The sequence below is a fragment of the Schistocerca serialis genome, chromosome 2 (genome assembly GCF_023864345.2).
Source record: "Schistocerca serialis cubense isolate TAMUIC-IGC-003099 chromosome 2, iqSchSeri2.2, whole genome shotgun sequence".
Classification (NCBI taxonomy): Eukaryota; Metazoa; Arthropoda; class Insecta; order Orthoptera; family Acrididae; genus Schistocerca; species Schistocerca serialis.
The window spans coordinates 43,031,810-43,056,528 of record NC_064639.1 but is presented as its reverse complement, the minus strand read 5'-3'; the positions used below and the strand labels follow the sequence as shown (position 1 = coordinate 43,056,528).

General features: G+C 43.0%; 1 protein-coding gene across 1 annotated transcript in view; it reads left to right on the top strand.

Moving 5' to 3' along the window:
• The window catches only part of LOC126455428 (PDF receptor-like), a 378,273-nt gene that overhangs the window by 278,764 nt on the left and 74,790 nt on the right, over positions 1–24,719 (top strand). Inside the window, exons 7-8 of the mRNA XM_050091178.1 lie at positions 18,511–18,613; positions 24,472–24,592. Of these exons, the coding sequence (XP_049947135.1) occupies positions 18,511–18,613; positions 24,472–24,592 (224 nt within the window). The remainder of the gene's footprint in view (positions 1–18,510; positions 18,614–24,471; positions 24,593–24,719) is intronic.

Sequence of the window (24,719 nt, the reverse complement as noted above, 5' to 3'; positions counted from 1 at the left end):
TTGCAATACCACATGCATCATCGTCTTGCTAAGCGGCACATAATTACTGTCTGTTAACAGCTTCACATGCTAGGAGACGAAGTGCTAACAATATTGTCTGCAGACGTGAAGACGGAAAACTGTCGGTGCACTGTCAGACTGGACACTACAACGCTTTAGATTTATTGATCTCTTATGTTTATCACCAGTGTTCAATGCCATAAGGGAACAACGATAATGTGCAAATGACTAATACAAATTAACTGCAACTTATCACGGTGAACGAAAAATGTGACAAACAGGAGCAGTTAAATTTTAAGACACGTGTTAGCCTTGTTTACGTGCTTCTGTCTGTCTTAACTGATGTAATATGTTAGTGGTATAAGTACTTTTACCATTGTATTTGATAATGGCATAAAATCCGAAATCTAGATAGTATGGAAGATAGATACAGTAATACACAGTCAAATGGTGGTTTGTTCTCTCAAAAAATATTGCATGACTTTCGCTTAATACAGTCTAAATCTTTTCTTATTATTCGTGAATTATGCAGTATCTATCAGTCTATCACGAGCAGGTGATATGTGCCTCATCGGTCATTATCAAGCAATCGCTGTGGTCAGGTAACATATAATAACTCGTGTAACATTCAATCAACATTGGTCAATGTACTGTAATATACTCAGAGGTTCTACAGACAATTAAAAATTAACACTCAACAATACAACTCTGTTCAGTAACAACACACACACATACATACACACACACACACACACACACACACACACACACACACACAGATGTTAGCGAAGCAGTGTTCAAAGAGTTTAATGACAGTAGAGTCCAGAATCACGCATCATGCAGCTTCATTAACAAAAAAGGATGCCACACAATAACTGCGCACAGGTCGAGGACCACAGTTACGAGCTAATGTCAAACTATTATGCCCATCGTCGTTACCTTTCATACTGAAAAGTGCCAGAAGTGTCAATAATCTGTACTCGTACAGCAATCGTTTGCGTAAGCTCTCTGTTGTGATGTTATTAGTTCCGTTGTAATTTTATTAATATATCTGAATCTCGTAATGCAAAATTCGTAATACGCCATTAATGGTCAGTTATCGTGTATCAGTATCGTGCAAGGTACAATAACTATTGTGATCGTTGCTGCCTGCCTATTGCTCTGTACTTTTAATGGTAAAAAGTCAACAAAATTAAAAAGGTAGTATGTATAACCTTAGTAACATATTAATGTTAGTTGCCTTCCTCTTCAATATATCGTAGTGTGCCGTAATTATTACATGGTTAACTTCTATACGTACGACGTAAAATTATCGATGAGCTATTTTGCTATTGATAGAACTTGAAGCAACAAAGGTGTATTGCAATGGTTACGTTCATTTCATTATAGAAAATAAAGTGGTAAAGCTGCTGTATATGGGCTCAAGAGAGAAAATGGATCTTGACAAAGAGTGGTCTGTGGTCGTTTACAGTGGCAGATGATGATTATGAAAACAGTAAACTTGACATCGTGTGGTATGCTACACATGACAGACTATAGCTTCGATAAGTCAAGTATTTGTGGTATTAAGAGGCACGAAACATTGTATTATAACATCAGTAGTAATACAACAGTGTAGGAACTTAATGTAATTTTTATCGGACACTTTCATTCACACAGAATATATGACCATCTGTGTATACGTTCACCTACATTTTCATGCTGAAAGATTAATTAATGAGTGCTAAGTTTCTCAGTTTGTTTTTCCTTCTACATGATCTCATATCCTTTCAGGAAATGGCCTGAAGTAGCGGACAAAACGTTAGATGGAAAAATATAATTTGCACGATAGATTCCAAAAAGGAAAACAGTTATCACAAATAATGTAAACGTTGGCAGTGCAAGCTTCCAGCTGCGACTTAACTTCTTTGGGCCAGTGTACGACACTTTCCGTTAAAAACGTTGCTCATAGATGTCTCAAGGTTGAGCCGTACACCGTCCGCCGCCCGGGGTGGTCGAGTGGTTCTAGGCACTACAGTCTGGAATCTCGCGACCGCTACGGTCGCAGGTTCGAATCCTGCTTCGGGCATGGATGTGTGTGATGTCCTTAGGTTAGTTAGTTTTAAGTAGTTCTAGGTTCTAGGGGACTGATGACCTGAGAAGTAAAGGCCCATGGTGCTCAGAGCCATTTGAACCGTACACCGTCAGCTTTACGTCCTGATGTAGTAGTGACCAGTCAGACCACTTCATTCCAGATTTACATTTTACTTAACTACTTTATTCAGCAAGATATAGCTTCGTAGGTAGTGGTGGTCCTTAATGCAATAAAATACGAGTTTATCTAGTACGAATGTCCTATTTTCAGTTAATCTATCAACACACGAATAATGACAGTTTCCACTTAATATTTCAAATTAGTATGTGCGTTTACACACCAGTTCTCATAACCCCACGCTCAGATGCATGTATAACGAAATACAGTCCCATACTCCGATAGCCAATATAACAATCACAAGTCTCTGTTGAGAATCTATCAATTGTGTGAACTCCCGAAGGCGAAAAAACTTCGGTGGTCGCAACCGAACATCCTCTCTCACATAAGAAAAAAGAGAAACCAAACCATTGGTCTCTGGCCGATGGCCGTAACATAATTCTCTTGTATTTTCCTGGAGCCCCTTACGAGCACGTCTCCACCCAGCACGTCCACCGACGTTGCCAAACCTTAGCCCGTGGGATCCCAGGCTGCTGCCCGCCAGAAAGCGCCGCTCTTTGCCACAACGTGTGCAGCTGTGATGGATTATTTTTTATTTATTTTCCTGATGGGAATGGCGGGCTCGTTTTCTGACGGATGGGTTCGTTTGAGCCAAAGGTAGGTGTTTATGCTGAGGTGAAACTCTTTATTTGTTTTATTTGTTCAGATTGGGAGTTGGGCAGTTTTACATATTTTTCTTTACTATTCTATTTCGTCTGAGTGGTTAATGGATTAAGACTCTGTATTTTCTTTCTTGCGGAGATAAAAAACCTCCCTAAAAACCTCAGAGGAATTTGTTCCTATACTTTATATTGTCTGTTATTCATCTTGTTGATTTTGATATTGTAGATGCTGCAATATACTTTCCACCTGCTGAATTTCTTCTAAACTGTGCAGTCCTGGATATCTGCTTCTTCGTTCTGACGATGGCACTTGGAGGATAAGAGTATTTGTATCTCGGAAAACTTAAATGTATTGATGGTTGTCTGAAGGGTTCTGTTGTTTTAGTTTCTGTAGCAGTTCTTGACAGTCCATAATTAGCTCTTCGTTGTATCAGTCTTTCTCTTTTGGCAGAATATTGGCTGGATGGTACAGATCGCTCCTACTGGTGATAGGACTTGTTCTGATGGCTATCCGTAACATTATTCATTCAGTACTACATATTTTTGGCGTTTGTGCTTTTGACATTAGCGATGTCGGTGCCAGGTACTCTAGCGTTGGTCGCATAAAGCTACAATATGTTTGTATTAACGCCGCTGTCATCGCTCCATCGAATTTCCCCTATATTAATTTTAACAGTCCTAGGAATGAAAATGAACTGAAATACAAATGTAAATGGAATGGGAACAGCATTCCTACATCAATAATTTTACGATTAATTTACACAAGGTACATGAAACATTGTCTGATACAGTGTCTACCGACGCTTATTTTTATTCCTTATACATAATGTATTATTTACATAGATAAGGACGTGCTTTTATCACACTTTAAATCAATAACAAGGTTAATATGTTAAATTAATTAAATATAATAAGTGAAAGGGTAACTAAATGGGATTATACCACTTTTACTTTTTGAGCGGGATTGCTTGGGTACAAGGATGCTTGACTGGTAGGTACTGAAGTATCATATTTTCAAACTTTTTTATCTTAACCCAAAAAGGGCATCACGGATATGCATATATTGGTATCCTGAATAATTCGTAATAATACTTATTTTCACCAAATCAACCAAAAATTCTTATAAGTCGTACAATGGTAGTACTCACGAACAGTTTACGTCCAGGAAACAATACTTTTAAATGACAATAGCAGTTTTGACAACAGAGGCGCTGGAACTTGGTAAATGACTCGAAGTAGGCACCATTCTCCTCAGATCAGCGAGCTATAAATAGTCCTCAGGATCACCATTAACACTTCGGTGGTGCACTGTGCTCAATAAATTAAATTTTACGCCGGCCGGAGTGGCCGTGCGGTTCTAGGCGCTACAGTCTTGTACCGAGCGACCGCTACGGTCGCAGGTTCGAATCCTGCCTCGGGCGTGGATGTGTGTGATGTCCTTAGGTTAGTTAGGTTTAATTAGTTCTAATTTCTAGGTGACTGATGACCTCAGTAGTTAAGTCTCATAGTGCTCAGAGCCAACCATTAAATTTTACAGCAGTTTTGCACTAGTACATAACACTGAACACTACCTCAGACTGGCAAGCTATAAGTACCGACCCATACAATTTAGCAACCAGTAGATACTTTTTATAGATCAACGATTAATCAATGAACTGTCGGACGTAGTTCGCCGCAACCAATCAGATCTAGTAGTCAGTAAACACAAAGGGGACACTGAGCTAAGGAAATACATATGAATACTCGAGCTACGAGAACTAGCCAACCAAAGTAAAGAACTGAAAGACAGCTAAGAGTGCTTGCTCAGATAAATTAACAGGTTTAAAAAGCAATTCTTAAATCAGTAACTTTTAATTCATAAAATAGCACACATGGGCTTCAGCCACTAGTTACACAATCTGACCGGGAACTCTAGCCAGTTTGGTGGGAGCAAAATTTTTAACAGTTGCTCAGACTCAGGGCGCTAGCCCACTAAGACTGCCAAATTGAAATAACATTGTTTTTTTCTTTTTGAACAGCGACAATAAATTAGACGGACGTAGTAATGAACAAATAGTCAGACATTCTTGGAAACATATACCTTAACTAGAAATAACGACAAAATATCTAATGTTGAACCAACAAATTGTTCAAATGGCTCTGAGCACTATGGGACGTAACATCTGTGGTCATCAGTCCCCTAGAACTTAGAACTACTTAAACCTAACCAACCTAAGAACATCGCACACGTCCATGCCCGAGGCAGGATTCGAACCTGCGACCGTAGCAGTCGCGCGGTTCCGGACTGAGCGCCTACAACCGCTAGACAACCGCGGCCGGCTTGAATCAACAGTTTCTAGCAAATAAGCATTGCAAGAATCATATTCATCACAAGCTGAGGATCCTTAGACAGGATGCATCGCCTTATTACAACAAGTACACGCAACTTACGGTTTACTGCACCATCAGCCACGCCAAGCGTTTCAAATTATGAGCGGCCGTCAAATAAACATTCTGCCATCGGCAGAACAATGAGCAGCGTGAGTGCGCCTTCAAAAAGAGAGTGATACGCCAGATAGTACACCACCACAATCACGTCCAGAACTGCTCTTACGCAGCAGTACGATGACGCAGAGGTTTCTGTAACAAAATAAATCAAGTTCATTAGTTCACAGAAGAAGAACGAGGACCCAGGGTTCGGAAAGCACGCTCCAAACAGGGTAACTGACAGACAACCAAATCAACGGCGAACACCAGTTCACACTCAAGAAGATAAAATGATATTACTAAACTTAAAGCATGCTACTCTTATTCGGCAACTCTCCTCATGTTCATTTCCCGCAACTGGCTCCTACCACTTGTGGCCAAGCAACCGACTTCACGCTGTGCTAGCCCAAGCGCAGCGCAAACAGGACTAACTACAAACATATCCTAGAAAAATAGCTGTTGACCGACTTGTACACAGCACACCTTTCCAACTAGAGCTCTATCTACACGAACTACTTCTCTCGTCCACGTCCTCAACCCAAAAGTTGACTACACGCGACGCCTAAAACTTTTGTCTTTGTATGGGGCGTGCTCCCTCTAGGCACAGCACTCTCTCTTCTAATCCCCCTGCTTTATCTGTAATCAGTAATCCGTAATTGTTCGCAAGAGTAATTGAGTTCTGTTTCAAGTTTCAGCTAGTAATAGAGAATACTCTGTTCAAGAATCACAACAGGAGGAGGTCTACTTGGAAAAGGCAGGGTGATATAGGAAGCTTTCATTACATTACATCATGGTCAGACAGAGATTCCGAAATAATATACTGGATTGTATCGCTTACCCAGGATCAGATATAGACTCATATCACATTATAGTACTGAAGACATTAGCCAGGAAGAATCAATACGCAATTACCTTGGCGGAACCCATCAACTTTCGGCCAGCCCCTATTCTTACACATACAGCACAGTAAACAGATTTCTTCAGTAATTCGATGTTGGACGCGTTTCCCGAAAGGAAACCATCCCTAGCGCTATTCAACAGGCTAAACTAACGGAAACGCTCATTCGCCGCTCTGGCCTTTCCACAACAACTGTTACGGACTGTATATTATTGTTCAGCCTTCTGGGCATTCTCGTACTAATCATATCTCACCTGGCTTCTCGAGCCTTAACAGACAGCTTTCGACGGAAACCAGAGGCATCATATCCAGACTTGTCATCTTACACACCGAATGAATTTTGACCTATTAAGGTCGGAGTGGGGAATGTCAGAAGCTTGAACGTGGTAGGAAAATTAGGAAATCTGGAAAGGGAAATTCAAAGGCTCAATGTAGAAATAGTAGGGGTCAGTGAAGTGAAATGGAAAGAAGACAAGGATTTATGACCAGATGAGTATAGGTTAATATCAGCAGTAACAGCAAAAAAAAAGGAGAGGACAGAGAGTGTTTTACTGTGCACTGTCCAGTAATAGGGTTAATCCCATCAGAATCGACAGCAAACCAACACCGACAACGATTGTTCAGGTATATATGCCGACGTTGGAGGCTGTAGATGAAGAGATACAGAACGTATATTAGGATATTGAGAGGGGGAATACAGTACGTAAAGGGAGACGAAAATCTAATAGCCGTGGGAGACTGGGATGCAGTTGCAGGGGAAGGAGTAGAAGAAAATGTTACAGGAGAATATCGGCTTGGGACGAGGAATGAGAGAGGAGAAAGAGTAATTGAGACCTGTAATAAGATCCAGCTTGTAATAGGGAATACTCTGTCCAAGAATCACTAGAGTAGGAAGTATACTTGGAAAAGGCCTGGTGATACGGGAAGATTTCAGTTAGATTACGTCATGGTCAGACATATTCTGAAATCAAATACTGGATTGTAAGGCGTACCCAGCAGCAGATAAAGACACAGTTCACAATATAGTAGCGATGAAGAGCAGACTGAAGTTTGAAATTAGTCAGGAAGAATCAATACAGAAGGAAGTGGGATACAGATGTGCTACAGAATGACCAGATACGCTAGAAGGTCTCTAAGGCTATAGATACAGCAATAAGGAAGAGCTCAGTAGGCTGTGCAGTTGAAGAGGAATGTACATCTCTAAAACGGGTCATTGCAGAAACTGGAAAGGAAAACATGGGTTCAAAGAAGGTAACTTGAAGAAACCATAGGTAGCAGAAGAAATACTTCATTTGACTGATGAAACGAGGAAGTACAAAAGTGTTCCAGGAAGCTCAGGAAAACAGAAATACACGACGCTGAGGAATGAAATAAATAGGAAGTACAGGGAAGCTACGACGAAATGGCTGCATGAAAAATGTGCAGAAATCGAAAAAGAAATGATCGTTGGAAGGACAGACTCAGCATACTGGAAAGTCAAAACAACCTTCTGTGCGACCCGGGGTGGCCGAGCGGTTGTAGGCGCTACAGTCTGGAACTGCACGACCGCTACAGTCACCGGTTCGAATCCTGCCTCGGGCATGGATGTGTGTGATGTCCTTAGGTTAGTTAGGTTTAAGTAGTTCTAAGTCTAGGGGAGTGATGGCCTCAGAAGTTAAGCCCCATAGTGCTTAGAACCATTTGAACCATTTGAACCAACCTTCCATCACATTAAACCAAAGGGTGTTAACAGTAAGAGTCCAACGGGAGTTCCACTGCTAAATGCATAGGAGCGGAAAGAATACATTGAAAGCCTCTATGAGGGGGAAGATCGGCGTGATATGATAGAAGAGGAAACAGGAGTCGATTTAGAAGAGATAGGGGATCCAGAATTAGAATCGAAATTTAAAAGAGCATTGGAGAACTTAAGATCAAATAAAGCAGAAGGGATAGATGAAATTCTATCATAATTTGTAAAATCACCGGGGGAAGTGGCAACAAAACAACTATTCACGTTGGTGTGCAGAATGTATGAGTCTGGCGACAAACCATCTGACTTTCGGAAAAATATCGTCCACAAAATTCCGAAGACTGCAAGATCTGACAAGTTCGAGAATTGACGCACAATCAGCTTAATAGCTCATGCATCCAAGTTGCTGACAACAATAATATAGAGAAGAGTGGAAAAGAAAACTGACGATGTGATAGATGACGATCAGTTGGATTTAGAAAAGTAAAGGCAACTCTGACCTTACGGTTGATATTGGAAGCAAGTCTAAAGAAAAATCAAGACACGTTCATAAGATTTCTCGATCTGGAAAACGGGTTCGACAATGTAAAATGGTGCAAGGCGTTCGTAATTCTGAGAAAAATGGGGGTAAGCTTTAGGGAGTGACGGGTGATATACAATATGTACAACAGCCAAGAGGGAATAATAAGAGTCGTCGACCACGAACGAAGTGCTCGAATTAAAAAGGATGTAAGACAGGGGTGCAGTCTTTCCCCCCTACTGTTCAATCTGCACATCGAAGAAGCAATGATGGAAATAAAAGAAAGGTTCAAGAGTGAAATTAAAATTCAAGGCGAAAGGATATCAATGATACGATTCGCTTATGATACTGCTATTCTGAGTGAAAGTGAAAAAGGAGTGCATGATCCGCTGACGGTAATGAACTATCTAATGAGTACAGAATATCCTCCTGAGACCTGGCGACAATTGTCATGATTTTTTTAAAAACAGATATTCTGTACCTGTTAAACAGAAGGTAGTGAAATAAGATTCACAAAAGTTTTTCTTTTTTTCTTTTAAGTTCATGGTTTTCTGAAGTGTCCATTACAATGGACACTGGGTCTTGGAGACATGTAAGTAAACATTAGAAAAGAAGTAAAGTGTCCATTACAATGGACACTGGGTCTTGGAGACGTATAAGTAAACATTAGAAAGAAAGCTGAAAATGTAAAAAAAGTACTTTATTTTTAGTTTATTGAACAAAATACAGTCTTATTATGCAGATATTACTTGAATCATACACTGATTATTAATTTAAAATAATTAATATAAATTTAAAAAGTAAAATAAATGACGAATTTTGACAGTTTTATTTCTGATGATACTCAGAGAAACAGTTTTTCTGTGATGTCAGACAGAGGAAAACTGAACAACCTTTGCACCTTATTTTGGTTTTCTTTGTGCAGCCACTGTTCTTACACCTCATGCTATTTTTCAACCCTGTCATTTCTGGTAAATGGGTTACAGAAGGTGAAGGTGATTGTGGCGGCAGTAATCTTCGCCTTTTAGGAGTTGACTCCTCAGCGTCTTCATCAGAATGTTGTTCCTATGTTGTTCCTTTTGGCCCCTTAACAAATGCTCAGCAATTCTAATTTTGAAATCAAGGTACTGCAGGATATTCTTCTTTGGCTCATCGTTCTTAATTCTGTCACTTCTGTACTGAATCCAGCTATTTGCAGTTCCCAGATCTATGAAGTGAAAAATAGTTTTCACGGTCCACTTTTTGGTTCTGGTGCAGATCCTGTAAAAACTCATCATTCTGTCAATCAGGTCTATGCCACCCATATTTTTATTGTAGCAGCTGACTACTGCTGGACGGGGAACCTGAATGTATATCCGATCTTTTTTCGACCACCTTTTACATTGACCCATAGGGTTCTTCCCAACCTTCGTCGATGCAGTTATGACTGGCTTTTGGTCATACCATTTTACAATAGAAATGAGTTTGTCTTTTCTCACTGTCTGGTCAACAGACCCACGTCCTTGATTTGCAAGAATCTTGTCTGCTGTCAGATGGACTGCTCTGGGTATTCTTGACTTCATGATTGTTCCAGTGGCAGGCAAGTTTTTTTCAGCCAATGATTCCAGTAACGGAACAGAGGTAAAATACCTATCAAAGAACACATGTGTTCCTTCTGGAAGGCTCTGGCAAAGCCTGAGGACTGCTGAGGCCCCTATTCCTTGTTTTAATTGTTGACCAATAGCTTCTGGGAATGTTCCTTTACCCTGATAAATCTCAAAGTCAAGGACTAGTCCTGAAGGAGCAGCCAACACAGAATTTTTAAGCCCTTCAGGATTTGGCTTTCCCCTGACAAATTGTTTTATTGCACATGCTCCACTAAACGGGATCATTTGTTCATCCACTGCCATTTCAGGAGGTCAAGGTAAACTGAGGCATGCTCTCTTTACACGTTCTAAAAGTGGCCTTATTTTCCACAACTTATCTTTCCTTCTAGTTTCCTCTGTTACAGCATTATCGTCTGTCACCTTCAAATTACTTCTAATGGTGAAGTATCAGTCTCGAGTCATAATTTCAGTAATGCTAATAACTCTTGTTGTTTTACCCCAGTACATCCTAACTCTAGGGTATCTCAAACAAGACATTAGTATTGTTGCTCCAATAAATACTTGCAATTCCTTGGCAGACAGCTTTAAAGACCTTCCAGTCTGCTGTAAATATCTCATATTGGTAAGTTCAGAAGTATCCTTAAAAAAGGCCAAGTCAAAGTATTGCTGAAAGTAGTCCATGATCTGCTTCTCATTATGTTCTGTAACTTCCGTGGACGAGAAGGTAGCCTGGAGTCCCTCAGACCTGAAATTTGGAAACAAAGCATCAAGGAAAGATCGAAAATATCAGGAATAATAGAAAACTGTTTACAAGAAGGTATCACACTTACCTTTCGCATTTCTCCCAAAACATCCTGCGATTCTGCGAAGAACTCTCGTCAGCATCAGAATTATCAGTGCAGCTGCTACTCTGTTCACTTGGGGAAGGAACATTCGATTGCTGCACAGCATCATCTGCCAGATCAAAATCACCACCCTCCTCCTCACTAATCACAAGATCTGACACGTCTCCATTCAAAAGAAGTTCTAAAATTCTTCTCAACTGAGCTTTGATGTGTATCCTTAAGAAAATGATTGTTTTAACATAGTGCCTACTTTCCTTACAGAAAATAATGATAGTAGTGCATCACATAATGTCATTGAGCAACAGTCACAACACGAAATGTATTGGAAATTAGCAAAGGTAATCGCCACTAAAGCCTACGAAATAGAGCTCAGAAATGTGGCCGCAAGTCCCAGCGTCCACTATAGTGGACATTACTGTTTTGCAACAATAATTTATGGAAATACACAGTACTACCAAACCTTATTGCACAGAAAGGTCGTATAAGCACCACTTATTGATACTGTCTACAATAGGTCCTTTTTTTCATAAAATAAGTTTCGAAAAATACACAATAATGACGGAGAACTCATCTGCCATTGTAACACGTCGTAAACAAAGCTGTTACTTGGCGCCAAGTGATCGTAGTGACTGTTTCTCCCGCCAGATGGCTGCAGCATACAATCCATTCAAATGTGCCACAGGTATTACAACGGAAAATGCAGAATCTCTGACAGCAGGACAGGAAACTCGATGTCCATTATAATGGACATCAGGTCTCAGGAGGATATGAATTGAGGGTAAACCGAAGAAAGACAAAAGTAATGAGAAGTAGCAGAAATGAGAACAGCGAGAAACTTAAGATCAGAATTGACGGTCACGAAGTAGATGAAGTTAAAGAATTCAGTTGCCTAGGCAGTAAAACAACCAATGACGGACATAGTAAGGAGGATATCACAAGCAGACAAGCAATAGAAAAAAGGGCATTCCTAGCCGAGAGAAGTCTACTAGTATCAAACATAGGCCTTAACTTGAGGAGGACATTTCTGAGAACGTACGTCTGGAATACAGCATTGTATGGTAGTGAAATAGTGAAACATGGACTGTGGGGAAACCGGAACAGAAGAGGATAGAAGCATTTGAGGTGAGGTGCTACAGGCGAATATGAAAATAAGGTGGGCTGATAAGTTAAGGAATGAGGAGGTTCTGCACACAATCGAGGAGGATAGGAATATGTGGAAAACACTGATAAGGAGAAGGGACTGGATGATAGGACATGTGTTAAGTCTTGATGGAATGAATTCCATGGTACTAGAGGGAACTGTAGGGGGCAAAAACTGTAGAGGAAGACAGAGATTGGAATTCATGCAGCAAATAATTGAGGACGTAGGTTGCTAGTGCTACTCTAAGATGAAGAGGTTGGCACAGCAGAGGAATTCGTGGCGGGCCGCATCAAACCAGTCAGAAGACTGGTGATCCGAAAAAAAGAAGGTGGTACACTGGTTAATGCAAACGACACTCATTCTGAAGGAGAAGAGGTCAAATCATCGTTTGCACATTCAGATTCAATAGTTTCCCTACATCTTTTAAGGTAAACACCAGGTTCGTTCCGTTGATGAGAAACCTGCCGACTTTCTTTATCATCATTGACATCCTTTCGAATGACGTCTCCATCGAGTCAACAATAAAACCTAATTTTCCATTATTCAGACCAGAACATAATTGTCACCTTTAACAAACGTGCTATGTCATTTTTCTGGCCTAGAAGCAGCTATAGCGAACTCTACTGATAGCTGTGTCCTTGAAAAGTCGTTAAAGAGGCTTTTTTTCAGGACTGATATTCAAACAAAAGTTAGGTTTAGTACGCTGGCCTAGCGCTCTGACGAAACAGAATCAACTGACATGGGAACCACGCGCCAATCAGATGTTTGTATTTTGTTATATTTATGGTACACGAAGCTTGGAACTCAAATATCCATCGACCAAAGCTCTTCAATGCAACTTTCAATATTTCTCGAGCAAATCAATTTCCGAGCGTCTTTTGATATTCAAAAATAAGGTCTTTTTTTCGCTCGTTACTGTGGCTCTGTGGTTGAATGCTCGCATGCCGTGTGGGCGACCTGCGTGCACTAAAAAGATGTAGTAATTTGTTTTAAAAACCGATGCTTGTTTCATGATTATTAAATTCTGGCTTTCGTACTAGCATGTGGACTGAAATGTTGTTGTGGATGCTGCTGAATTCTTGAATTAGTGCATCAGCTTCTTGCATTTTTAGCCCCTTTATTGCTTATAACTAAGTAGCTGGTATTGCCCAGGGATGTATTTATTCCATTCCTATATATGTCCATTTCCTCTTTCATCCTCTCTCTGTTACTCTCCTCCTTCCCTCACACCACTCCCGTCTCCTACCTTCCCCTCTCTGTCCGTCTATTACGACTCCTCTGTCTCTGCCCTTCTCCTGTCCATCTGCTCCCTATCCTCTCTGCCCATCTGTTGCCCCTCTTTCTCTGTCAATCTCCTGCTCCCCTTCTCGTTGTTCATCTCATCCTCCCCCTCTGCCTATCCATCTCCTCCTCTTTCCTTTCCTGTCCATCTTCACCTCTCACCCCCCTCTATCCATTTCCTCCTACCCCTTACCCTTTTTATGCCCTAGCCCCTATATCTGCGTCAATCTCCTCCTTCCCCATCACTGTCTGTCCATAATCTCCTTTCTCTCTCCGCGCTATCACCGCAACCCCAGTAGGAGGCTGATGGTTCTTGCCCCTCACAGTATTTCTTCCAGACCCTAACTCAGTTCATCCAGGGATATAGGATGACCTTCTTAACTGTGCCTTTGCCCACGTACACACATCTCACATATATTTCACTTATATTTAAAGTGTTTCACACAAATTTGTACACATTTTTCACCTGTATCGCTAACGAATTTCACGAGTTACAGTGAAGGGATCTTGTTGGAGTGAGAGGTGAGTTGCATATTAAAAAGCCCCGTGTGCCAAATTTTGGGGAAAGTTTTTGAAGATGCTGAGTAAGATAGAAGGAGGCAACTGTTATCCTACTTTTCAATCTGATTCTTATAAACAGGAGCGTATTTGTGTTTTTTGTATTCCGATAGGGACGTCTCTTCGCTGGCTTATTTTGCTTTAGATTCTGAAGTATAGGACCAGTGGACGATAAGATATGAATGTTTTTAATACCCGCCAAGCGTGTTATTAAAAATGCAGGTAATGAAGTTGGCCGCTGAAGGAAAGAAAGGTGGTTGAGCACAAACTGGCTTGGCTCGGAAGATATGTCCTCGAGTGGCGCCACTTCAGAATGAACAACGTAAGAGCCTGGAAGTCTCTCCCGCCCCTCCGCATACGAAGCGGTGCAAGAGAACAGCGCAGTCTTCCCAGAAAGACTGGCAGCAGGGTTTATGGTGGAGGAAAATCACCTAAGCCAGCGGTTCCCACCCTTTCTTCGAGCATAACCGCCGAGTGAAATCAGACATTAGCTAGTACCCCCGCCATGGCCCCTCCCCCCTCCCCAGTGTGTTGTCACCGTTCCGCCACATTATCACCAACCTTACTAACTGTCGAATGAAAGACATTTCTTCGAACACTTTTATTTTTAAAATGACAGATGAATGGCATTTAGTTTGTGTGTGTGTGTGTGTGTGTGTGTGTGTGTGTGTGTGTGCGTGCGATGTGTGTTTGTTGTGTGTGTGTCGTTGCAGCACTTGCTTGACCTGCACACTGCAGCCCCACTTACAAATCAACCAAGTTGAAGTCTGTGCGCAGTACTTACTATTCACTTGACTGCTGCACTACTTACTTCTGAACTGGCAGAAACTGGAAGACTTCATGCTGTTAATGCTTTGTGTCTGACCACAGACATTTATAGTAAGAATAATAAGAATAGTAATAATACTAATAACACTGCGTACAGCACTATAGTAGCCCTTTGACGTTACTGCTGTGTCGCGCTATCGATTTATTAATTTATCTGTTTCGAAGTGAGTAATCAAGCCATTTCTGGACTACTGCAGTTACTAGCTACAAGCTGGAGTAGACATTTTCTTGAGATATTTAGCATGTGTTACGAACATGTCTGACTTTTATCATTATCGATGTACAGGAGAAAGCACAGCATATTACGTGAAGCACATGTAACTTGCATCGCATTAATGCTATTAATTCAGAAAAAGTAGTGATTCATAACTTCTACAATCAGTAATAGAGTCTTACGAAATTGTGACGCGTCCGGCCACCCTGATTTAGGTTTTCCGTGGTTTCCCTAAATCGCTCCAGGCAAATGCCGGGATGGTTCCTTAGGAAGGGCACGGCCGACTTCCTTCCCCGCCCTTCCCTAATCCGATGAGACCGATGACCTCGCTGTCTGGTCTCTTTCCCCAAACCAACCAACCAACCAACGAAATTGTGATAATCGTAATAATGTTTTGAAAATAATTTAGTTTCGTGACTGAAACACAGTGAAATGGTTTAGTTTTTATCCCTCAAAAAATTTCATTTTACCCCTCATAGGGTAATGAAACCCAGGTTGGAAACCACTAACCGAAGCAATGAAACAAGAGAAGACATGTTCTGCAGTCCAGTGTGTAGCAGACTCTCGAGGCCGCAGTTTGGTCTTGCATCGATCGTCAACATTGGCATGAAAGTATGCCACAATCATAGCTAAAAGCATGCTCTGGCTGCGCTACCTTGGAGTAAGACGAGTATAGGCAATAACGGTATGGATCTGTTTGCGTAGCGAGATGAGGCAAACGAGTACAGTGATAGACGAAATTACATACGCTCGCGGTAGGCTCCGAGAGCCGACTGCACACCGAACGCCGATATAATTTTGTTAAGAGTTGCCAAATATACCGCCCCTTGTATTCGAATCTCATTTACCCTCTTTGCCAAACAAAGCCTCCCCTCTAGCTCTCACGACTGATTGCTGTACAATAACCAATTAGAACTCCATAGGGGATGGACAAACTGTTTTTTCATCATTTGTGTTCATCTTTTATAAAGTCATAGTCCCATGCAGGAAAGGGTATTACTACGGAAAATCCGACATTGTGGGCTAGTGCTGCCCACTCTGTGAAGGCTGACTCGCATTTATTTTCCACTTATGCCCCAATATATACAAAAATTAATTGACTTCCGGCCTCTTTGCCTTTCGGAGCCTTCCCCCTGTCCTTAATTCTATAACGCTTTTCGGTTGAAACAACTTCTGTAGGTTCCCCCACCCCCGATGCTCCGATGTTCAAGGAGACAGAAAGATTTTTCAGGTGAACTATTGATAGTGGGAAAAGCTGGAGTTAGGTCAGCAGGTCTGACAGTCACCACCAATTAATTTTCAACCATTTAATTTTGCTGTATCTTTGACGTAAATATATTTAGACTGACGTAACTACACTTCATTTAATATTCGCTCCATGAGTCGTCGACTCAGTAGTGAACCACTTCTAAATTTCGCAACGTTATCTGTAAATAAACAAACAAGGCAGCCACAACCTACTGGATTTTCAAGAAAGTGTCACGCGGTCTCCGCATCCCATTACGTGGCACCAAGGCTTTGAACGTCAAGTCTTAAGTCAGTAGGTAGTCTGTTAACATAGTATGACATCTGTCGGCCCAGTGACCGCTCCTCTACTGGTCAGTAAGTTATCTGCATGGCGATCACGTTTCGGAAGCTGCAAAAGGGAACCAGCACCACTGATACGTCGAGGACTCTCCACATCACCCCGGGTGGTGGCGTTGATTGTCGTCTCCCCCCGATTGGTACTGAGTAGTGATGTCGGTAGTGATCTGCCAACCGTGAGCTACAGAAGAACTAAACTGGAATCACCCTCTTCTCCCTGCCATGGTGGTCTCTTTCTCGGTCTTGACAACACAAATGCTCATCCCGTTGCTCCACCTTCTCGTTATAACTGTGCTGCGAGTGGCTAATTGAAGCTTTGCATTAACACTTGAGGTCAGCTGAGTGACTTGGTAAGACTCTTAGTACCGCGTCTATAATTTCGTCGTCTTACCCTTAGCGGTATACAGCCGACGCAGTACTTAACACAGTGCGGCTTTACAATGTACATTACTCTCTTGCCGCTCTAGGGCTTTCGTGTTGGCTTCTTACACTTGAGGCCGTACTGCTTTTACAGTTCTGGTGGAATTTTGTACGTTTCCGTCGGCCTGTCACTGAACGGTTTTGAAAGGCTTGGGCACCTTATGATCACAGACCACTCCACATCGCGTGAGACCTATACTCTCGTGCGTTTTAGAGTTACAGTCAGAAATTAGCAGAGACATTTTAGCGAGAAGTACCGTATTTGTGTGGAATAGTCTGTTTGTTATGGTCTCTTTGATTCATCTGTCATGCATTATTTTGCTTCCAAGATAGAAGAACTAACATTTCCTGTTACTTGAGCCTCAAGTTTGATGCTGAGTTTAATGTTAGTCTCATTTCTGCCACCCTGATTACATTCCTCCTCCTCGGTTCATATTCAATCCACAGTGTTTAGTTGTTAGACTGTTCATTCCCTTCAACAGTCCCTGCAGTTCCAACTGAATCTCAGAACGAACAGCAATGCAGCCAGCGAATTTTATCAGTGATATTGATTCACCCTGATTTTTGATGGCACACTTTGATCTTTCTTTTATTTCCGTCATTGCTTCTTCGATGTACACAGGTTGTCCCAGGAACGTACCGACAAATTCCGAGCGTGTCTTGAGGGACAAATTGAGGATAAGAATCCGGGGCCGGAATCGTGATCCAGGGACGGCACAGAGCGTATAAGTTGTAGACGCCGGCAGCTACCGCTAGGTCACACTCTCGACAACAAACCTGACTTTGTACGCTGACGGACCGTAGGCGGAAAGTCTCGCTGTGTTTGGTATTCAGTGGTAGATTGCCACGAACGCCATTGGGCAAGATGGGGCCACATGTTGCGTAGACAGGCCATGTTTTCTATAAATGCGATATTTCGTTGCTTTGGTGGATGACGACTTCGGACACGCATTTACCACTATTAGTTTCTTTTTCTCCTATGTACCAAAATCATCGCAGACTTTTGAGCGTTCCAGGAGAAAAATAAACAGCTAATGGAGAAACGTGCCCCAAACTGTCATTTGTCAAGCAAGAGATCACCTCACTCACAGGAGACAAGGCCTGTCTACGCTTCCACCTTCGGTCCAGCAGCCTACAAAGTCACGTTTGCTGCCGAAAGGGTGGATTAGTGGCAGACGCGTGGGTCTTCGACAATCTATAGTGCCGCTGGATGACGTTTGCGGGCAGGGGTTCCTATCCGTGCTTTGTTCCTCAAGACATCTTCTAAAGCCCCTCGTAGTTTGTCGTAACATTTCTGGGACATCCTGTACACTAAAAGTAGCTGGGTGAATGACTTCATCGCTGTCTTGTAAGCTTTATAATCTAAGCCCTTCAGTCTTCGGTCTCCATTCTAGTTTTACCCTGTTCCTTTTTGCGTATGATTCCTCTTGATTTACATCTTACAAACGTACAGACACATAGTAGGCAAATATTTAAAAATGCAACCATTATTTAGATTTTTTCTAATTGTATGTTATGAGAACCGAATACTCAATTGCTCACAGGTTTATTAAATTATCTGATTAATCACTGTTCTTGTTCTTGCAGCCTGTGTTATGCGAGGCGTCGTATGTGCTGCTGGAATACGCCCGCACGTCCATGTTCATGTGGATGTTCGTCGAGGGGCTCTACCTCCACAACGCTGTCACAGGTCTGTGAAGCTCCTATTTCTTTACGTAATTGCGTTTAAAATGTGTAATTATTTCCTCTATAATATCTTCACCCGTGTCAATTGTAACTGTCATACACCATGTATATGTGCTTAGCAGCAACAGTCATCAGTCATAATGGGTACACATTTTCCATAGTACTTTTCAGGATGTTCAACCGTACTGATGATCAGTTGAGGTTTCCGTCAAGACAGGAAGTGAAGCATTCACCGTGTAGAACATGAGGGATGCTTCTAACTGGCAACAGACCTAGCTGCTGATTCTTACTGCGACATTTATTGTAGAAAATCGGTGTTTGCGCGTAGGGGTATATTCTGCCTGAGTTCAAGCCAGCTCAGTTTCGTAATTTTGAAATGAAACTTCCACTCTGCAGATTAATGCGATCTGCTATGAAATTTCGTGGGAGACTAAAAATGTGAATCCGCCCGGGAGTCGAACCCGGAAACTCGTGTTCCGTTCGGAATATCCTCACCGATGGAGCTATCCAGATGTGATTCACATGCACTCCCACGCCCGGAGGAGTAAATCACTGAGGGCAGATCATGAATCGTACGTGGATAGCTCATTTGGTAAGAGAATTCCACTCGAAAGCCGAGGTTACTTGTTCGACTCCCTGTATGATACATATTTTAAACTGCCAGGAAGTATAACTGTTTTAAAATACACTGCCAGAAGAAAACGGTCAGGTACCTAGAAGAGGATGAGGAAACGAAAAAAGACTTCAGGGGATCTAAGGGTATGTGACGTAACCACAGTGATTACAGAGACAAATCAGATTTATAAAAAATTGGCGGTGTCATCCCATGTATCAATGTGACGTTGCAACCCGTCTACGCTGGATCCAAACACTGATTCGGTTGGGAAGGTTGGTAAAAGGCCGTTTTATCCTTTTCTCAGGCAAGCTTTCTCAGAACTGTTGTAACAGATCCTTGGTATCTTCGATACGGACTCTGGGACAGAGTCAACATACGAGCTGGTATAATACATCTTCTATCTGGAATAGTTCTGGGCATCTTGTTGCCTGCAGGATACCTCAAAATCAAGCAAACAGTCCATAGACACACAAATGACGCTTGAGGACGAGCATTGTTCTGCTGGAAAAAAAGGAGAGTAGCACATGAGGACTATGGATGTGCGTGAAGTATCGTTGCGCCATCAAGAGTTTCCACAATCACTAAGAGCCCCATGACGCCAAGAGCAACACTGCTCTGCCTCTCCAAAACATTGGCACAATGGGACTTCTCACTATATCGCTATATATTCGGCGACGATGGTCATCTGCGCAAGTCGAGAACTGCGCTTCATACGTGAGCACAGTATGACGGCCACCGTCAGCAGTCCGAGCTTCCCAGTCAACGAACAATTATGAACGAATCTATTCGTGTTGTGGTGTTACGGAAAGGCTACACCTGGGACGGTAATTCCCTGGTTCAGGTGCTGCTAGTTTCCGAATAATAATGCAGGATGACACACAATGTTCCAGGGAGTACATAACCTGTTCCCTGAAGGCAGACGCTGATGTGAGGGAGTTAGGATGTGCTTCGTGTACAGTGCGGCGATCCTGGCTCCTGCTAGTCAGACATGATCTACCGCAACCTTATCGACGACTATGTCTGCCGTTACGTTCCCATGTAGTGAGACTTCGAGACACTAAATGTCCCTCAAAACAGAACGTAGCACGACTCGACTCGAACAGTTGACCCAGAATGGAGCTCCTTTCAAATTGGATCTGATGCCGAAACGCTGTCTAATAAGAACACGTGCCATCTCCGTATCCTTCACAGTGATTATGCAACACCTGAGGGTATCACGCTCTTTATATACCCTACTCAGCATGGTAACAGTACTAAACAATAACAACACTAGCATTCTGGTGGAATTCCTGCCTGACACAGGAAATTGCAACTCTAATTAACTATACACCAGTGTGAAGCACCGGATTTCAGTGCTCAACTTCCACAATATTTCGGTAGACGACCGCGTTGCCATATTCGGATGCACTGACGAATTGAATGCCTCAGAGCTGGCGCTGGACTTACGTCTCCTCCCCCCCCTCCCTCCCCTCCCCTCCTAGTAAAGAATGCTACTTACAACACAAGAGGACAACGTCTTCGTTTTCTGGATTCTGCGTTTCAGAGAACCAACAGTTGTATGGTAGGCTTGTGGCGGTACGTGGCATTAGAAATTCAGCCACAGCTATGTAATTAGCGTAAATAATGGGCCACTGATTTCAGTATATGTGATGGCGCCCGATAGCGATGCAGGTGGGTTCGATAGCATTTACATCAGGTGATTTTGGTCGCCGAGAGATCAACGTGAGTTCACTATAATGCTCCTCAAGGTCCCTGAAGCAAGGTTCTGGCACCGAGACACGAACAGTTATGCTGCTGAAAGACGACATCGTCGTCGGGAAGACATCAAGCATGTAGGGACGACTGTGGTTCACTGCTGTCAGGACGTCTTCGATTACCATCACAGGTCCCAAAGAAGCGCAGAAGAATGTCTGCCATAAGCCAATGCTGCTCCCAACAGCCTGTGTCCGTGGCGCGCAGCACGTTTTGAGCCGTCGTTCACCTCGATGATTGCCTCTGTGGAGAGGATCATCGACATAGTGTAGCAACGATCTGGCTCATCCGACACCCGCTTTCTACGTGTCGCTCACATTCCGCCAGTAGCAGGGTTATCGCCTGCTAGTTAGACAGCCAGCTACACACGCCAGCTCCTATCTAGCTCCGCGCCACCTGTCTGTCAAAGCAGCGCGCATATAGCCGCGTTCGTCTCTCATCCTCTCCGCGAGCAAACTCAACATTTCTTCTATTAAAATATGTAAAATTAAATCAATACGTTTTTTAGTTTACTGCGAATATTACTTTTTGAAGCACGGTAAACATTTTCTTTGTTTAATTACAAAGAGTATGGATAATATGGAAAATGTTCCCAAACATAATTTGAACGTCGAATGTGGAATATATATACGAGATTTGCAAGGATTCCTAATACCAAACGCTGACTGGAAGTATCTTGCATGGTGAGGGGCTCTGTAGTCTGCAGGTTGACAGAAACTGTTCCGTCAGTGGAGGCGCGCCTATTTGGTAAAACATTCTCACCACGTCTCCGTACGACTTATCGCCAGCCACGGGTGGGTCTTGAACCTGTTCTGGAGAGTGGTGGCGTGTTTCAGCCCGAATTAATGGAGCGCTCTGTTAGTTCAGAGACAGGTCTCCGTGCCGGCGCTGACGTACGGCGGGGTAGGAGGTACACTAAACCTCAGGCGTGGTGGGGATGTTTTGGACTTTGTGACGGCAATAAGGAATCAACTTTTACACTAGTATGGCCAGTGAAGCGGGCTGTGTGTAGCCTTCTTGAGAAACTGCAACTCTATTGGAATTTTCGGAAGAATCCTTAGATACTTCTGCAGAACTGATATTTTCGTGTTTATTAGTGGAGGACTGCGCTGCTGCTGTTATTACGCAAGCGGGCGTGCGACGTACTTTGTACGGATGTAAAGGCAACCTTGTATGAGCAAAATAGCTTCATCAAACAACGAATAAATAAACCTATATTATATGAGCTGAATCACTATTTAATTAATCAGTAGTAAAGTACCCAGTATCATTCTGGAAATATTCCCCAGGTTGTGGCTAAGCCATGTCTCTGCAATATCCTTTTTTCCACGAGTGCCAGTTCTGCAAGGCTCGCAGAAGAGCTTCGCGGAAGTTTGGAAGGTAGGAGACGAGGTACTGGCAAAATTGAAGCTGTGAGGATGGGTCGTGAATCGTGCTTGGGTAGCTCAGGTGGTAGAGCACGCCGCGAGGCAAAGATCCCGAGCTCGACTCTCGGTCTGGTATACAGTTTTAATCTGCCAGGAAGTGCCAGTAATAAAGTAAACTTTCATTACATCAGATTGTTGCTGCGTACAAGTGTTACTCCATAGTAATGGCCCATACGAAGGAATAAACACCGCAGCTGCAACAGATCCCAGCCACTAGCTGGGACTGTGCCTGTGCCTGTGCCTGTGGCTTGAAAGCTGGGTGATTTTCTTGCCCGTATCGCAAATTTTTCTAATCCAGTTCGTTGCCGGGGTCAGAATGTATGGCATGGGACCAGCCATGCGTAGCATTCTAGATATGAGCTGCACACAGACGTATATCTCATACTCATATCTCATCCAGAGGCGGGATGCTTCCCTCGATCGACGGTCGAATCGCGATCGTCCCGTGCCCGCTCAATCGTAACTGACGATGTCTTTGGGTCAACGTTTGAACACGTCGAAGTGATCTGCTGCCGAGGTCCATCTTCAACAATGAACGATGAACGGTTTGCTCCGAAACGCTGGTGCGTGCACCAACATTCTGCCCTTTCGGCAGAGATGCCGCAGATCACACTCTATCCTACTTTACACAGTAGATAAGCCTCCGAACCCCATGTTCTGTGAAGAGCCATGAACGTCCAACTATGTTGCGGCTAGTGGTAGTTTGACTGTCCTTCTGCCTCTTTCCGTAGATGCTTACTGTGGTGTCACCGCCAGACACCACACTTGCTAGGTGGTAGCTTAAATCGGCCGCGGTCCATTTAGTACATGTCGGACCCGCGTGTCGCCACTGTGTGATCGCAGACCGAGCGCCACCACAAGGCAGGTCTCGAGATAGGGACGAGCACTCGCCCCAGTTGTACGACGACTTTGCTAGCGACTACACTGACGAAGCCTTTCTCTCATTTGCCGAGAGACAGTTAGAATAGCCTTCAGCTAAGTCCATGACTACGACCTAGCAAGGCGCCATTAACCGTATCTGAAGATAGTCTTATTTGTATTATCAAGAGCGATGTACCACAAGGATGGAATAAAGATAAGTATTCGAGGAGCTGCATACTTTTCTTATTAGAATTCAATACTTATTCTGTTCCAGACTTGACGCCAGTCGGCGTGTGTGTACGCGTGCCTTTCGGCTCCCTTCTCAGTGTGGCGTAGCTAGCTTGTTACGCCACAACACTTACCACAGTGGCACGTGGGCATACGAACAGTTTCTCCGTTTTCGAGATACTTGTTCGCACGCTCTTTTCAATAATGATCGGCCCTTTGGCAGATTCGCTAATCTCAAGGGATTTGCTCTTGCAGTTCAAATCTTCTCTAGTGTGAACCTCTTTCCGTGTCTGTTCCGCTCAAATACTTTTGTTACCGCGTCACGGATCACTCCTTATTAATAATTACAGTACAAAGTAATGTCTCCAGTTACAGTAACATTTTCTGCAAGTACACCAACTCCTTTCATCCATACATGTATTTTTTCATCATTACTAACTTTCCTACAACTGCCCAAGCAGTTATATTAAATTGACCTGTATTCTTCCGGGGCTGCAGCGTAAATTTTACCCTGGAAGTCGCTACTGGAAATTCCGGTAGTGGTTGGTTTACGCTAACCATCGTTCGTTGTGAAAACGCTTATCTTCCTGGACTTGAATCTTTCGCCGACAGAGATGTCATCGCCTACAAGACTTGGCATTGTGGAATTGACCCGTAACGCCACCAGGCGGCATCCAATGTCGCGGTGGGCTGTGGTGTAATGCTTTGGTTCATGAGTGTGTTTCGTCATCAACTACGCCGGGAGAATTTGAAGAATCTCATTTACATACCCGCCGATGGTGCGTACCTATACGAAATTACGCTGCCAGTCTCCCATTTCGTATGGATGCTTAACTTGTTTTTGTTAAACAAGATAGTTACGATTATTGTGAGAAGAATTGGATTTTACATGTAAGCGATTTTAATGCTTTCGAGTGATTTTGTATGTGAATATCGCTGTTAGGACACAGTTATTATGGCACTGTGGTGCTGTTCCAGTGACGGTCTTCCAGGAGAGCTCGTTTCTGCTGGTGTACTCGCTGCTGGGCTGGGGGGTGCCCGTGCTGATGACCGCCGCCTGGGCCGCCACCACCGCGGTCATGTTCGGAGGCTCCAACAGGTGAGCCCTTGTCTTCACTGCCATCATCATCATAATCATCATTATCATCATCATCGTCATCACCATCATCTGCTAACTGCATTCCTCTTTCCACGGCGTACTATGGTAATCATCCCAGACTGTGCGC